We start from the raw sequence: 16,993 nt of genomic DNA on the forward strand, positions 1-16,993 counted from the left end.
GTGTCATCGTTTTACTGACACTGCTTCAACTGTGAAGCTGTGAAGGTTGTACTCTATGTTGGACAGTCAGTACAGTACAAACCAATTCTCTTTTATGTATTCTCATGCAGTATATGTGACTATCAGTGTTACACCAATCCCTGTCAATATAAAGGTCTGTTATGGATGTCACATCTTACAAATCTGTAATTTGTCGAAACACATGCTATCCAAACTGTTTGCATTTCAACTTCCACTGACGTAAAATCTTTTTTTACTAAAACGGCACAATCTACACATGGTGGCACCTTCTGTACGTAGGTGGGGCCTACAGTGACAGCAAGATACACTTCCTCTTCCTATGGTGCTGAACAGATTGGCCAACCTCCACTCTACCAGAGGAAGATCATTTTGAGAGCACAAACGGCAGCAAGCTCAGAGCTGCATGCTAATAATTTAGCGTAAGAGTGTCAATGTGTGTACACACTGCAGTGCAGACTTCCTGACACCTCAACTATACTGTTCTGTATTGTGCATTGCAGTGACCTTAAGGGCAGATGATGTGTGCGTGGTGTTGGTAGCGTCTGGCTTCTGTGGTGATAGTGAAGAAATGGAGGAAGACCAAGTGCCAAACAAGGATTCCTCTCAAGCCACAGGTGAGTAAAAAGAAAGATTTTTGAGGAAGCATTCCCTTTCACTTCATATACAGGCTATGTTACCCATCATGCTTATATGTACTTTGAATCTTTTTTTGGTTCGTTTGTACATTTCTTCACTTGTTAGGATTGTTTTTAAATGGATGAATATTCTCTTGCAATGCGCTGAAATTTGCTGACATTGCTGCAGCGCCATTATGACATACGTATTGCATGTGGGTGTATGCACATTGTGCCTGGATCTGCCTTTGTCAATGCTGTGTTGCATCCTCCTAGTCAGAGGACGACTGGGGAACTTCCTGAACTCTTTCTTTGTCTTTTTTGTGTAACTTCTGTATTTCTTTTATAACAAGATATGCTTGTATGTATTTCTTTAATCTTTGCACAAAAAAAAAAGAAAATAGAAAACGAACTTAAGATTGGTGTGACAGTTTGTGAAAAGTAGACATGTTTGCAATATGCTCGTAAGTTACTAGGAACTTTTCATAATGTGACTTAAATTCACAAATAAATGACAGTAAAAAAATATATTGCAGCAAACAAAAACGTTCAAGAGTTTGTCTGTTTGACTGGAAAACTCTGTTCTATAGTTTTGTTGAAACAACTTACTTGCCTCTCAATTCACACCCTAATACTGAAACACTGCTGGTGTGAAAAACAAGGACTGTATGTTCATTATGCGACATGACACAAATTGCAAGCAGGATGTGGTTGACCAAAATGGAGACGTTCGTGAGAGAGCGACATAGCTCTTTCTCATTTTTTGCCTTTGTTGTAAATCATTTAGTTTTTAACTTTTGGTATGCCCCAAGGTTAAACACCAGTTACTGTAAGTAGTTGGAGTACAATAGGTTGAGGCTTCGTTATAGAAATGCACCATCTTGTTCCGTGTTATATTTTAGTTCACATTCAGTCCAACAACTGTTTTTCTCAAAAATGTAAAAGAAATGCTGTATATGACTTCAGGGAGGAACTAAGTTTGATTTATATTCTTTATTAATTATCTTATTAGCAAAATCATTAACCTCAATACTTTTTTTTTCTCAAAGTATGTTGTTATGGTGTAGATTAGATGTTATGTGATGCCTTTTGTTGAGCAACTAAGAGGAAGTGTAGAGGTAAAATATTGTATGCTTCCATAACCACATTACCAACATATCAAGGGACCACTAAAAAGCAGGTCAGAGCTACATGGCTTATTCATCATTCCAACCTACATATTTCCATTTGTTTTGTGGCATTATAAAAGAAAAAAAACATCATTTGTGGATCTGCAGTCTGCTCACATATGCAGAACTTAATGCTACATTTATTTCTTCATAAAAGATTTTAAAGGCTCTGGTTTGGCCTCAATAGAATATTTGTGTTGTGTTAAGATAGTGTCAGCATGTCTGTGTGGTCTTTGTTTGATGTTGAGGATCATATACAGTATCTCACAAAAGTGAGTATACCCCTCACATTTTAGTAAATATTTCAGTATATCTTTTAATGAGACAACACTGAAGAAATGACACTTTGCTACGATTAACGATTAAGTTTACAGCTTGTATAACAGTGTAAATGTGCAGTCCCCTCAAAATAACTCAACATACAGCCATTAATGTCTAAACTGCTGGCAACAGAAGTGGTGGTAAAACATGGTTTTATGTCAGTTAGTCTAATAGCTGGTTTGATTTGCATTGAGACATGATTTTATGGAAAGTACCCCATGCCAATCTCTAGGTATGGTGAAGGGTATGTGATGATGGGGGGCTATTTTAATTCCAAATGCCAAGAGAACTTTATCAGGATACATAGTATCCTGGATCCATGAAATAACTGGCCTTTAAAAATAAAAATCTGCCTGCCTCTATGAGAATTTAACATAGGGGTGTACTGACTTTTGTTGCCAGCAGTTTAGACATTAATGGCTGTATGTTGAGTTATTTTGAGGGGACTGCACATTTACACTGTTATACAAGCTGTACACTTAATACTTTACATTTTAGCAAAGTGTCATTTTTTTTTTAACCCTTTATTTTCATTTTCTTAAAGACAACAAACATGCACAATGACAAAGTGTCATTTCTTTAGTGTTGTCCCATTAAAAGATATAATGAAATATTTACTAAAATGTGAGGGGTGTACTCACTTTTGTGAGATACTGTATCAGGATCTACTTATGTAGGACACAAATAGTGTGATCATGTTATTACTTAGCTTTTTCATTTCTCATTTCAGATGTGAAGAAGGTGCATCGTAAATCTGAAATCAAGCGATACAGTGAGATCTTCAGAGACTTTGATAATCTTGATTTATCTTTAATTTCTTCGTAAGTATTATACATTTACGGTTCTACCACATGTTTCTCTTGCATCACCGGCCTTGTTGGCCTTGTTAGGCGTCATTCAAAGATGCTTTAAAGTGCTCATATTATGGTCATTTTCAGGTTCATAATTGTATTTAGAGGTTGTACCAGAATAGGTTTACATGGTTTAATTTTCAAAAAACACTATATTTTGCTTGTACTGCACATTGCTGCAGCTCCTCTTTTCACCCTGTGTGTTGAGCTCTCTGTTTTAGCTACAGAGTGAGACATCTCACTTCTGTTCCATCTTTGTTGGGAGTCGCACATGCACAGTAGCACCAGGTAAGGACCACCAGCCAGTCAGAAGCAGACTATGAGGGCGTGCCATGCTAGCAGCTAGGCGAGCATTATAACATGTGTTACAAAGTGACGCACGTTCGTCACAAAAGTAAAGGCTGGACTACAATAGAGCTGTTTGGAGCAGTTTGGAACAGTGTTTTCTGTTGGAGATGGTAAGTCCCTTTGGGGTGGACTTTGGGCTTTTTCACTTTGTAAACCTATAACATGCACAAAAGATATATGACACAATAAAGGAAAGGGAAAAAGCCAAAAAGCATAATATGAGCACTTTAAGCCTGGCTGGTCATAGAAAACCATACAGGATGAAAGTGTTCAAATATATGTGTCAACTCAAAGCAACCATTATTATTTCATGCACTGGGAACACGTTTTTAATCATGTCATGTCTAGTCTATCTTAATCCAATTTTGTGGCTTTGGTAACTCATCTGCCCAAACATCACATCCCTGACACTAAACAAATGTCTGAATATTGTGAAGTAGAAGTGCTCTTAGTTTCCTACATCTGTACATAGCTGCAGGTAAATGGTTTGTTTGTATATAGTATGTTCCTCAACAACCCTGATCCTTTCTAGGTATTGCTATTTGACTGTGTATGTTTCTTACCCAATACATTTTTTCTGTGTTCAGTGAAGGGGAGGATCTGCTGGCAGACATTGACTCACAGTCCTTGTCAGAGTCCATCTCGACAGAAAGTGCAGATCTCACAGAGCAACATGATGTGTCTGTAAGGAATCAATCCCTAGTTATTAAAATGATTACAAGAAATACTACTGTCTGTTACTTATATTGGTTCTCTTGTTGAAATTAGTGATCTCACTGACACCAGAAATAGTGTGTTTTTTATAAGAATAATGTAGGTGAGTTTTGTGGGATTGGTGATGCCTTCATAGAGTAATTCTAAATAAAAATGCTTTTTGTCCACAGATATGTGCTGAGGTGAATGAAGTGGATGGAAACCAATCAGGTATGATTTGTGTGTGTTGAGAGAGAGGGAGAAAGATGAGTGTGGATGTGTGTGTATGCTTCTCCTGTGTGAGTCAGTCGGTCCAGTTGATAGAAACTGGGAATCAATACAAGGCTCCTTTATACTGTATGTTACCACCAGTCTGTGTATTAGATACTTTGTAGTGGTTAAATTTACTGGTCTAATTACCATCTTAACATAAACCACACTATGAATGACATCCGAAATCCCAGCAGATCATTACTGATAACGTGCAGGAGCTGCTGTCCGTTGTGACATTTGATAGAGTATTTTCTTCGATCATTATTTGTTAGCTGTGAGTTGTAATTTCCCTGTTGTAACAAGATTAGGATAAAGGAAAAGGATTAAATCAAAAGACAGCTGCTCTCAGTTTGTACTTCAGACACAAGCTGAGAGGGTGGGGTCTACCGAAAAAAAGGATGTGTCAGTGTTATGCTATTGCAGTAAATACAGCGGAGACAGAGTTAAAGGACTACACTGTCACTGCCAAGTACTCCAACCTCAGTTTGACTCAAACTTCAGGTCACAGCACGCAATTAGAGATTATAAATTACAGAGACAGATGGTGTTTAAAGAACAGAGTAGAAAATAGAAAAAAAGCTTGCCAAATTCCAAAGCAGTCCAAACCTATCTGCACCCTTTCATGTGTTCAAATCCTCACTCAATGCTCCTCTAAAGCCTGTCACTCCGCAATCTGGACCTGACTAGGATAATCCCCAATCCAAGTGCAGGAGGTCATAGCCATGTGGCAGCACAGAATCTGCTCGGAGGCTGATTTCTGAAAGTGCTCAGAGCTCTTCCTAAAACAAAACACAGAGAGGAACGGCTAAGAGAGGTCAACTTTGGCACACAATGCTGGTAGCAAATTCATCAGTCTTCTGGAATTGCTTTTTCTTTCTTGGGGATTTTGCTTGAAGACAGAGAAGAAAAGATCACTTTGCTTGGATTTTTATACCACTCTAACTGGATTTGGCATCTGTGCAAAAGAACAGACCAGAATAAAGTCAGCATGTCCGAGTGAGGAACTTGAGAGAGAAGTTGTTGCACTCTTTCTGGCAATGTGTGCTTGCTCAGTTTAAAACATAGCTGAATACTTGGAACTGCACTGTGGACCGTTAGAAATGAAAGTTCTTGAAGTGCATCTGTTGCTCTAACCTTTGGCGACAGGAGAAAAATGAAGATGTATTCTAATAGATCTTGACATCTGTTGGCAGATGTTGTGCTGAAGGGGGCAAAGAGAGAAAGAGGAAAAGAGAAAGTGTTGTGTGAAGTGCTTGAGAGACCACGTGGTTGTTACGCATACATCGGCTGCCCTGTGTTAGTGTGAGTCAGAGAGGAAGAACCAGAGTGGTTGTCATATAACGCCCTGCCTGCCTACCACAGTAGAGCTGTGACATGATGGTGTCTAATACTGCACACTGGCACTGAGTAGTGTTGGTGACTCTGCTCTCACAACTCGGCTTGTCTCTTTGTAGCTGACTAGAAGTGAACAGGTGTGAGAGGGAGGGGCCAGGCAGAGAGGAAGAGGGAAGAGGAGGGAAGTTATTTAGCTAAAGCTGTTTGTCTTTGGTCCATAGAAACCTTCCTCTCTCAGGTCGCACCCCCATGTGTGTCTACTGGAAGAGGTTTTTGATTGATTAAAGAGATTTTAGAACAGTATATGCAAGAGATACGTAACGTTTGCTGAAACCTACTGGAAACCATAGGACTTTTATTCAGAGGAGCAGCTATGACTGATCATATTCAGTCATTGTTTCCTGTTTGGGGTTTGTGTATACCTTTTCTTTTAAGTGACATTTGATTTTTTTGATCATCTTTGTCTTGTCTAAGAAAGCCTAGGAGCTGGGGGTTTTAAAGTAGATAGGTGTTTCTTGGATGCTGGAGGCTGTTTGAGTCCTCCAGGAGTGACAAGCTGTGGTGTATAGCCCAATGGACATCGTGTGATCCCAGGGTCCAGCTCCAAGTTTCTGAGGCCTACAGTGATACTGATGTACTCCCTCTCAGCCCAGGAAGCAGACCTGGCCCTCTGTCGGTGTGATAATGGAGTGGAGACCGCATTGCAGTACACCAAGATGTGGTGCCGCTACGCCAAAGACCTCCTGGCCTGGATGGAGAAGAGAATCAGCCTGGGTAAGTGCACATGCTGCTGAGAAGAGGAAACCGTATTGTACCATGTATGTGTGTGTGTGTGTGTGTGTGTGTGTGTGTGTGTGTGTGTGTGTGTGTGTGTGTGTGTGTGTGTGTGTGTGTGTGTGTGTGTGTGTGTGTGTGTGTGTGTGTGTGTGTGTGTGTGTGTGTGTGTGTGTGTGTGTGCAGATGTGGCACATGTATTTATGTATGTATACATTTATTTTTTCTTCTTTCTTTCATTCTCTCTTTTAATTTTAATATACTTTTAGTTACCTTGCTTTTGTTGTTGTTGCTTTTTTTCGATTATTACTATCACTGGATGGATTGCATAGATATGCATATATACAAAAAAAGACATTGCAATGATATAAGAATGTACTATAAACTAAGTAAATTAGTTGCAATAAAGTAAAATATTAAAAGAAAAAAATGTGGTGTCTCTATCAAGGCATCTGTGCTTACCATGTTAATGCATATGAATAAAAACTGCACACAAAAACAAATGTGATGCGGTGCTCATTAAATGCAAATATTCTGTCTCTACAACAGAGAATCTAGTGCATGAAAATCCTGTTATCCACTATGCAGTCACTAGTTTTTGGAAAAGTACCACCATTTATTTGTTTCAAGTGTGGTCTATTTATCATTTTGTATAAGTTGGTGGAACTTTGTAGATCTTAGATCTAGAGCTGTGTGTATTGATTAAATTCAGAACTGTAATTATTACCAGAAACATGGCCACAAGACAAACACACATTCCTAGAAAAGTCATATATATATAGACATTACCGTAGCCACTAGGCCTCAGGAGAGCAGAGCCTTGCTTCATATTGTCCATCGATAAAGAACCAATACTTTAGGCATGTTAGAGGGTTGTTGTAACCAGATTATAACATGGTGTGTCTGTATTATTTCACTCTGTGAGGGCATCTGCAGGTGGTGCAGTCCCCACAGTGAACTACACACTGCACACACACAGAGAAGGGATTAGAGGGCAGATTAGCAGGGTTAGGCAGGGTAGGGTAATAAAGGAGACAGGGTGCCTTGAGAGTACATAGACAGTGATTACCCTCACATCAGCCTGCACAGGTGCCTAGTGTCCAGACTGAGATGCTAAGCATGCAAGACAAAACAGGAGAGTCCCCCTCCTTAGCTGTGTGAGGTCCGTGTTAGGCAATAGCAACAGATGAGTAATGCTGGGTGGAGCTCAGCCACAAACTACAGTAGATTACACATACTAGAACAACATTGTGAGATCCCCATTAGCAACAGTTAAGTGTCCATTTAAAAAAAAAGAGCAGTCACATCAAGAACTGCTGTCAGAGAAGTGTATCCGATTATGACCCTTACTGTTTAAGTGCAGTCAGATTATTGACAGACCGTTTCAGACAGAAACATTGAAAACAAATGGGTCTAAGTTCATTTCGTGTTGTAGTATTTGCTAGTATCAACAGATGATGCACAATGCAGACCAAATCTGTTTTTAAGCAAACCAGTTCCACTGATTAGGATAAAATGAACACCCACCAGCCCTCCCTGAGCTCCAAAAGGTTTGATTAGCTTTTCAGGAAAGGCCAGGGTTATCTGAAGGGACATAGAGGCTAGGTAATATCACCAAGCAGATCCAAAATGGAGCTCCAAGCATCATATTGAGGCTACACACTAATAGCAGCAATCAATATTGTGGTTCCAGGTCAGTCCACTGTCCTATTCTGTTCTATTCTGTTCTATTCTACTTGTCTTGTCTTGATGTACAATATATTGTGAGTAACGAAAACTTCATTTTTGTTGACAGAACAAGAATTTGCAAAAAATGTGATGAAGACAGCTGAAGGAGCAAAGGTCATTGTGGGGCAGCAGGTACAGCTTTGTTTATTGGATGTGAACCAAAGAAAATGTTTTAGTGATTATCATAATGTGTTACAGAAGGTTATTGAAATGAATTCCTACATAAAAAGTTGTTTGTAACATTTGGCCTCTCTTAAAAAATCTGTCTAAAGTGGTTCTTGCCTTTGTAGGAAATGATGCCACTGCAGTACATCTACACAATGGCACTAGAGCAAGACATCAAGAACAGTGTGGCTTCTAGAAAAACTTCAGAAATGATACAAAACCGCTGTTACCAAGTATGGAAGTCCACACAAACACATACAAAAAGTTTGAGTTTCAGTATAAATCTTCTCTGTCTTTTAGTGGTGGGAATGTAGATGTGACTTTGTGTTTAATCCAGTATCTCTGTCCCAAAGGCCTTAGCTGCCAAGAGAAATGAAATCGACAAGTGGCGCAGAGAATTTAAGGACCAGTGGGCAAGAGGACAAAGGAAGATGGTAAGTGATTTAGGAATCTTGTTTATGGCTGAAGTTGAGCTCAGTTTATTACACTGTCAAAACTAACTCACATTAGCTCAACAGACTGGGAGCCTGAACAAGCATCTAAAGCAAAAGTATTCCTCTCTATGAAAGAATGATCTGTCTGTTATGGCCTTGTTTATTTCTGCTTAGAACATGTTAGACTGCACATGGCTCACACAGTAAAAAAAAAAATCAGTTTTTTTCCCTCTGTGTCTGTATCCCCCTTGCGTGTTTTCAGAACGAAGCAGTGACAGCTTTTAAAAAGGCTCGTCACCAATACTTCAAGTGCTGTGATGAGCTATTAAAGGCTACAGCTGTCTCTGCTAAAGCTGTAGACGACACAGCTGGAATCAAAACACTGGATAAGAGGCGGAAGTCAAAGGATGAAGCCCAGACTAAGGTGCGCTACATTAATATAATCTGTAGAAATGCACTTCTGGTACAGTTTAGTACAGAATAAATACGGTTTGTTACCATTTTTGCTCATAGTGTGTTTATGGTGTTTAACAATAACAACTAACACAATAACAATTAAATAAAAATAAAATGTAAATTTGTGATACTTTAGCATATCTCAGGTCTTCTCTCTGTCTCTGTCCAGGTGATGGACGCAGAGCTTTTGTACAAACAATGTGTGAATGACGCCAGGATCCAGCAGGATGAGTTAGTGAAGTGCAAAGAAAGAATTATTGCCCACGTTCGCAAGCTCATCTGTCAGGGAGACACTGTGCTAAAGGAGGTTGGTATGGAATCAAGGGAACTAAACATCTGTCAGCTTGTTTCTAGATAGGGTGTTTACTGCAGTAGTCTCTAAGCATGCATGATTAAATGTGGCCGTGGTTTAAATATAGGACATGTAATAGTAATGTCATGCATTTGTTTTAGTCAGAGTAAATGTCTGTGACTTAGGCCACTATATGAACATTTATAGCAGCATCAGCCAAGGATGCATTTGGATGCAACTACTCTCTGTTTCGGCAGATCATTTACAATGCCTAAAGCAACTCCCCTTGTGTATAAAATGACACATATGTTATTAGAGAATAGTAAACCATGTCTCCACCTTCACTTCTGCACAAATAAATGCATCCATTTGCTTGAATATAATAATCTACTTAATCCATGCTTTATGGTTTGCAACCTTGCCTCTATAATGGAATAAAACAAAATAATTACTCTTGTAGAATTTCTACACATTAAGACATGTTTTGCTACATTTTTCTTCTGTGTTGAGGTTATCACTGCTAGCAATGATGAGGATTTAAAAGGAATAAGCAAAGCAATATTCTGACATGATTTATTACACCCCTGCAACAATTTGTTGATAAATTAGCACAGTAAATGTATTTTCTTTGTCTCCCCCATCATGTCTCCTCTCTGCATCAGGCCACAGTCAACATGTTTTACTACCAGCGGCAGCAGACAGAGCCTGTTCCCCTCGGCTATCACAACCTGGAGTTGACATCCAGGTCCCTGGAGCCTGGCGAGCCCTACCTGCTCTACATCCTCAGCAAGCCCCGCCCTGAACAACATGTCCAAGTTTTTACCTTCCAGGAGTACATTCCTCAGTGCAAAGGGTACGGTAAACTGACCAATGAATGAGTTTCCGCTGTTACTTTAGCTGTGGTGTGTTTACTGTGGATATCAAAAGAGTATGTTGATTTATTTATTTTTGGGGGGGCTTCATGGCCTTTAATTGATATGATAGCTTGCCAAGGACTCAGTCTACATGGGGTGCACACTCTTCCGGGTGAGCTAGAGGTCGCTTAAAAATAATTAAATAATTTATATGTTTAAGGCCATAAGGGAAACTTAATATTAAGTGAAAGAAAGAAAGACGTTGGACACTTTGGATGTATCTGTGCGCTGAACTCTTGATTGGTTAATCTATTTCAAGTGGGATAAGCAGAAAAAATTGCTCGATATCCACTGGGGGTACAATTTGTATGTACTTCTACTAACTCTTTATTGTCACAATCCTTTTTATTTTAAAGGAACAAACGAAAAACCAGCAACACTCTCAGCTCTCTGCAGGACTCTTCACCTATGACAGATGATAGCCCTCTCAGACGATACAGCGATGGCAGTAAGGACTCCCCATGATTACACCATGATAAGATAAATTATCACTTTCATTTCATTTTAATTTCTTCTTTTTTTTTTCTTGTGTTTTGGTGCACTTTAGGAAGAACAGGGTACAGTGACAACGAGAGTATTGGAGGCAGTTTAGAATCTCTGTCCAGCCCTGGTAAGCACAAGCCTGCATTTGTTTCTGTAACGTTTCTTTCACATGCATTTGGAAACATTTCAAAGATAAACATGTTTGCTTTCCCCTCTACTGGAATGCATAATTGAAGCTCATACTAATAGGAGGCTGCCTAAAACCGCATCCACTTTGACAGTATCATCGGACGACATGGACGAACGGGATATAGCTTCTGAATCAGGTTTGTTACTGCCTTTTTATGCTTCTATAACCTCATATGGTAATTAAACTGCATGAATCTATCCTCTCCCTCTCCCTACAGAATACACTGATGGTCAGCCAGTCAAAGTGCGCATGATTTCACGAGCTGCACTGACACACCGACTCAGGAAGATGAAGAGCAAGATGGTCAAATGCAAGCAGTGCGAAAACTACATTGTTGTCAATGGGGTCGAATGTGAGGAGGTACAAAATAACAGGACGCTTTGAGAAGAACAGCAGAACATGAATGGTGCTGAGTAAGGTGGTTAATATCCTCTGTCCTGCTCTTGTCCCACCTTCAGTGCGGGCTGGCTTTGCACAGGAAGTGTATGGAGGTGTGTCAGCTGGAGTGTGAGCACAGGAAGGGGACTGTGTTCGGAGTGGAGCTCTCTCTGCTGTGTCGCGACAGGCCAGAGGAGGTGCCCTTTGTGGTGCTGCTCTGCACGTCTGAGATTGAGAGTCGCGCTCTCTCGATCCAGGTATTATTTACCAGCACAGTGACAGAAATGTTTAAAAAAGAAAAAGACTGTCAAGTGTTACTTGTGGTCTGTTAACAGTTTTCTGCTTTTGTTTTTCTCTGAGGGGGTGTATCGTGTGAGTGGGTCCAAGCCCCGCATCCAGAAGCTCTGTCAGGCCTTTGAGACGCAAAAGGAGCAGGTGGAGCTCTCTGACCTTTCACCGCATGACATCACCTCAATCCTTAAACACTTCTTCAAGGAGGTACAGGAGTCATTGCCAAATGAACTTTACTGAATGAATTAGGCTGATTATAAGAGAAGGTAGTGTCAGACCTGTCATAGCTTTTCTCTGATCTCATTTAATAACCTTTCTATTCCTCACTCTCTTCCAGCTCCCAGAGCCTTTACTAACCTTTGACCTGTACAGTCATTTCATCACGGTGGGAAAGACCCTTCAGCACCTGAGTGAAAGGGAGCCAACACCAGACACTAATGAGACGGACATCATTCACAACCTGCAAACGCTACTACAGAAACTCCCTCCATATTGCTACAGCACCTTGCAGCACCTGATATCTCACCTGCAAAAGTGAGCATGCAGCAGGATTACAGACCCTTTTTAGTTACATTTTACCTGGTTTTACCCATCCCTGCCAGAAGACGTTTCTTGAATTTTCATGAATCTTAAATTTGTCTGCTATCTGTCTTCGCAGAGTTTCAGAGAACTGTGAGAACAAGATGTCCGCTAGCAATTTGGGTATTGTGTTTGGGCCAACACTATTGCGCCCTCTTGTGTCTACGGACATGCCAATGATTGCCCTGCTCGAGACCAGTTACCAGGCTGTACTGGTTGAGTTCCTCATCACACACCATGACAAGGTTTTTGGCCTTCAGCAGAGACCCAGTACGCCCACTCCCCCAGTCCCCACTGCACCTCTTCCAGACACCCCTCCCAGAGCTTCCTGTGCCCTGGACAGGGACGTTTACACCGGCTTGGAACACGAAGCCTCCTCTAGAGAGCGATCACACTTACTAGAAGTAAGTCCTGCAGTGATGAAACATTCAACTCAAACACAGACTTAGTGATTGCTGCTGTATTCAAGTGTAGCATTTGACTGCTAGTTGAGTAAAAAGGGATCAGCAGTAGTTGCTTGGCATACACGTACCAGTCTTGTGCAAAAATCAGAATTTCAGAATTGGCCTCCATTCAATTCATGAATTTGAATTTGAATTGAATTGACTCCGCCCCACAGGATGTTGAATTGGAATTGGAATGACAGGAAGTGGAATTAAATTCATGGCAATTCAAAGAAATTCCACACAGTCACACAACAGAAAGAATGTGTTGAATCTCACATACATTCAGTGTTAGGAAGGTTACTTTGGAAATGTAATTGCTTACCCATATTAAATGTGGTTTGGATTACTTAATTTGGATTACTTTAATGTAATGAGTTACTATCCAGAGAGAATAACAAGTAAGGTAATGCATTATGGTTTTTTTTAAAGTGAATAATGTGTATTAGACGTTCTTGAGTAGTGACCCCAGCACTGACGATATCAAATATCAGTAGCATAATACCATAATACCATTTTGATGGTTTTCAAAATAAAAGGCTCTCTGTCTGTTAACTTACTTGTAGATGCCTTTTGAAATTTGAAGTAGCCTTGATGGAGCCACAGACTGGAGCACTGCAGTGCTTGCATATGACTCTGTGGTTTCCAGGTGTTCGTGTTGGAATTGGTTCTTCAAAATGAACTAGTACAGATGACCTTTTAGGCCTGCTATTATTTTCCATGTCGCTGTTATTACAGGTGTCAAATATATAAACGTTTGTAATCTGAAGTTGTAAGGTACTTCTGAAACTTAAAAAGTCCAGTGTTGACCATCAAATTGTGTAGAAAAGAAGCTTTCAAACAAATGTCCACCTCACATTGTTTGGCAACAATTTTAAATACTTGGTTAAAGTAAAGCATTCTGGGAAATGGAATCATGTTCCACAAAATTACAATAAATCAAACTTAACTATTTGTTCTGTGAATAGAGCTTTTAACATTCATTGCTGGGGGAAAACATTTCCTGTTAATGTAATCTGCACAAGTAGTTCAGACTAATATCGTTTATAGAATATGTAATGCAATCATAGCTGACATATATTGTAAAGCTTCATTGTTAAACACTTCACTTAAATTATGTATATGAATTTCTTTGAATTTTTATTGAATCACAATTCTGCTTCCTTTAATTCAAATTTGAATTGTAATTCTAGATCCTGTTTTTGACATCAATTCAAATTCAATTCAAATTCAAGAATTGAATTGGAATTTAGGAGTCATTCTCAATTCAATTCTGAATTGTGCACAAGCCTGACACATACAGTACAGCTGAGTGAGTTTGGACCTGAGCTATTTTTTCAAGTTTGATTAACCTTTTTAAGAGCCTTAACACCTTAACCTCATGTTCATTCTATCAGGATAAACATGTTGCACAGCTGCTGCATTTTCCCTGCTCTCTGGTCTCTGACAAGCATAGCCTTTTGTCGATCTATACTACTTTGTGTGGACATTTCGCTGCTATTGCTTATGAAGGAAAAAATGGTTTATCCCACTGTATACATTTACAGTGGCTGTATCAATTAGCTTAGAGGCAGAAAAGTTAAATTATCTGTCCTTCAGGAGAGTTAAAACAGCGCTTAATACTGGGCTACTTAATCTCATAGTTTAAAATGTCTTGGATAAGGATTCAATTTGTACCTGATGTAAAAGAGGCATAATCATCCAGCAGTATTTAATGGCCTTCTCCCATAATAATCACTATCACATACTGTAGTGCTGCAGTATCTCAGGTTTAGACGTGGTCTGTAAACACTTGCAGAAATCCACCACTCAACTTGTGTCATTCCAACAGAGTCGAACAATCAAGAGAGAGTCAAGCGAGGGTTATATATCTGACAAGTCTTCATCCAATGAGGCAGTGGACCAGCTCAGCCCTGAAGCCAATGAGAGAGCAGGTAGGCGTGACCTAGCGATAGAGCAGTTACTCCTGACTAGCATAGGTGAAGATAATGATAGAATTGAATTCATAGTGTTGAAGTCTTATGTAGTTTGTAGATGTTGGGGTTTTTAGTTGTTGGTATAATGAGCTATCGATTACTGTGTCTTATTGTACCTTTGCTGCTTGAGGACATGATTTTATTAATGTTTTCTGGAGATCTTTTGGGTATGACACATACAGCTCCCGAGTTGTTTACTTTATTTATCACAAACGGGTGGTTTGTACTAGCTTGCAGTTATACAGTATCTTCCTAAGCACCAGATACAGTGGGTGCAGAGTGCCTCAAGGGTCGGTTGCAGTTCCAGTTTTTTTTTCTCACTTTACACGTTTCCTCCAGTTATTTATAGATCTAAGACTTCCTTCCAGTTTCTTCCCGCTGACACCATCTAGTTATATTCCTCTGTAAAACTGGGTGAGTCAGATTGCTTAGCTGAGTCTAACGTTTCCTCTTTTCTTCGCTTGCTTTACTTTTAGTGCTCAGGTGCTTTCTTCTCTGTGGCTAGAACACCAAGCAGCTTCAACGCTTCTATTCACAACCGCACACATCAGATGCAGAATAGTAGAATTAGTTTTGAACTTCTGTTAACCACTTTCAAATCAGTGCAGGATATAGCTCCAGTCTATACTGGTCAGACTCTATACATTCCGGAAGTTCATGTATATGTACATTTAACTGTACCAGGTTTTCCATCAATGGTACTGCTAACTGCTCTAAATTTAGGACGCCGGCAAACGTGTGCTTCAGACGGCCTGTATAATGCAGCATGCTACGTGTCCCCTCGTAACCTTACCCTTAACCTTTAATTACTTGAATGAAACATGTGCTTGTTCTCCCTATTCTGCCTTAGTCCTGGCTATGAGAGGGGTATCAAGCAATCCTCAGGGTGAGCTGGTGGGGGAACCAGACTCTCATTTGGGGACCCAGCCCAACTATCGCTTCACCAGACAGCCTGTGAAATATTACCGGCATCATAACTCAGGAACCCGACTCCCCAACCCAGGTCGTCCAATCAGACAGCCGGCAGCCCCAGCAAGGGGGCTTCCAGGGAGTGCAGACAGCAGCCGCAGCTCCTCTCCAGAGCCAGGGACACAGAGACTTTCCCAAAACTTAGGCGTCCACTTTGAGAACACCCACCAGCCCCACCCGGCCCCCGTTGCCACAGAGAGTAAAATGGACGTCCCACTGAGTCCCCGCAAGGTTGTGCAGTTCATGCTGGGACTGGAATCATCTACAACTGCGACATCATCCAGTACAACACAGGAGTCTTCGAAGGTGGTGGCATCTGGGTGTCCATCTGATCAGAACATCAATCTGTCCAATAACAGACGGAGTGCTGAACAGAGTCAGGCTCTGTGTCAATCACCAAAGACACTTCCTGTTGAGCACAACCTGACCTCACCAGCACAGAAGATCCTGTCTGGCCTGAAGCTGAGACGCTGCCACTCAGGGAAGGACGAGCAGCTCTTTGTCTGAGGAAAGATAGAAATCTCCAGAAAGTTCAGTGGAATATATTCACACACACTGGAGGATGTAAAGTCATAATATCTCCATTGTGTGCAATTACTGTCAAGATTCATGCAGGTTTCATGAACAAAATGCTCCCATATTTTACACACACATATCTATACACAAAAATGTAACTGTCTTCAAAAGATTACTCAGATGAAGGTTCAGTTACCTTAAAGTTAAACTCACATTTGAGTCTTACTTTAAGGAAACACAGTTGAATAGTTCAGACCTGATGCTTACTTGGATGCCACAGCTTTATTATGACTAATCCTCTTCAAGATGTTGATCTGTTGACCATCCAGCTGTCTAATATCCAGACCAGACTAGAGAGGTTCAGGTACTTATCAGTTATTAATGCCCCGAATGTATTTAAATGGAACAAGCAAGTGGTTTGAGATGCAAACTAGCACTTAAGTATCAACTTTCAGGTTTTGTCCTGGACAAACTATAACAAAAATCAGCTAAATACAAATGCCACCAAGTGTTGTTTTTCTAAGATAATTGTGTTATCTATTTGTTGTGCTTTTGAAATGTTTCATAGGCTGGATTTTTTTTTGTGTGTGTGGTACATAAACTAATATACTGTATCTTCACTGGTGTCATAGTGAAGTTGATATGTTATCTCATAGTTCCATGCATCTTTCCTGTTTTAACACAAGGGGGCGGTCTTCTCCCAGTGTGTGGGGAAAACATGCCAGACACAATAGCAGAAGGGCAATAAACCATTCATTTCTAATTACATGTTTTGAGATG

At 40.2% G+C, this 16,993-nt stretch overlaps 1 protein-coding gene across 3 annotated transcripts; it reads left to right on the plus strand.

The window, feature by feature from the left end:
• The first annotated feature begins 348 nt into the window (after window positions 1–348).
• On the plus strand, window positions 349–16,979 carry LOC120574504 (GEM interacting protein). Of its 3 annotated transcripts, XM_039824855.1 has the most exons (22): window positions 349–635; window positions 2,856–2,946; window positions 3,912–4,008; window positions 4,209–4,248; window positions 6,274–6,399; window positions 8,195–8,259; window positions 8,418–8,525; window positions 8,646–8,726; window positions 8,989–9,150; window positions 9,352–9,489; window positions 10,137–10,327; window positions 10,745–10,836; window positions 10,936–10,998; window positions 11,108–11,197; window positions 11,279–11,421; window positions 11,520–11,696; window positions 11,800–11,937; window positions 12,068–12,264; window positions 12,389–12,713; window positions 14,584–14,686; window positions 15,068–15,142; window positions 15,579–15,696. In XM_039824855.1, the coding sequence occupies exons 1-21, from the start codon at window positions 590–592 to the stop codon at window positions 15,118–15,120; spliced, it is 2,526 nt and encodes an 841-aa protein (XP_039680789.1). In that variant the 5' UTR covers window positions 349–589; the 3' UTR covers window positions 15,121–15,142; window positions 15,579–15,696. The 3 variants fall into 3 exon arrangements, with proteins under 3 accessions (XP_039680789.1, XP_039680788.1, XP_039680791.1); XM_039824854.1 differs by lacking the exon at window positions 15,068–15,142 and having other exon boundaries at window positions 350–635; window positions 15,579–16,979; XM_039824857.1 differs by lacking the exons at window positions 14,584–14,686; window positions 15,068–15,142 and having other exon boundaries at window positions 351–635; window positions 15,579–15,736.
• Window positions 16,980–16,993: the final 14 nt, after the last annotated feature.

This window comes from Perca fluviatilis, chromosome 15 (assembly GCF_010015445.1).
Source record: "Perca fluviatilis chromosome 15, GENO_Pfluv_1.0, whole genome shotgun sequence".
NCBI classification, from domain to species: Eukaryota; Metazoa; Chordata; class Actinopteri; order Perciformes; family Percidae; genus Perca; species Perca fluviatilis.

Excerpts from the sequence above, each read along its gene's own strand:
- LOC120574504 (XM_039824854.1), top strand. The coding sequence starts at position 590 with ATGGAGGAAGACCAAGTGCCAAACAAGGATTCCTCTCAAGCCACAG. Across the intron at positions 10,837-10,935 it reads CAGACGATACAGCGATGGCA|GAAGAACAGGGTACAGTGAC; the intron begins GTAAGGACTCCC and ends GGTGCACTTTAG. Across the intron at positions 11,938-12,067 it reads TTAAACACTTCTTCAAGGAG|CTCCCAGAGCCTTTACTAAC; the intron begins GTACAGGAGTCA and ends ACTCTCTTCCAG.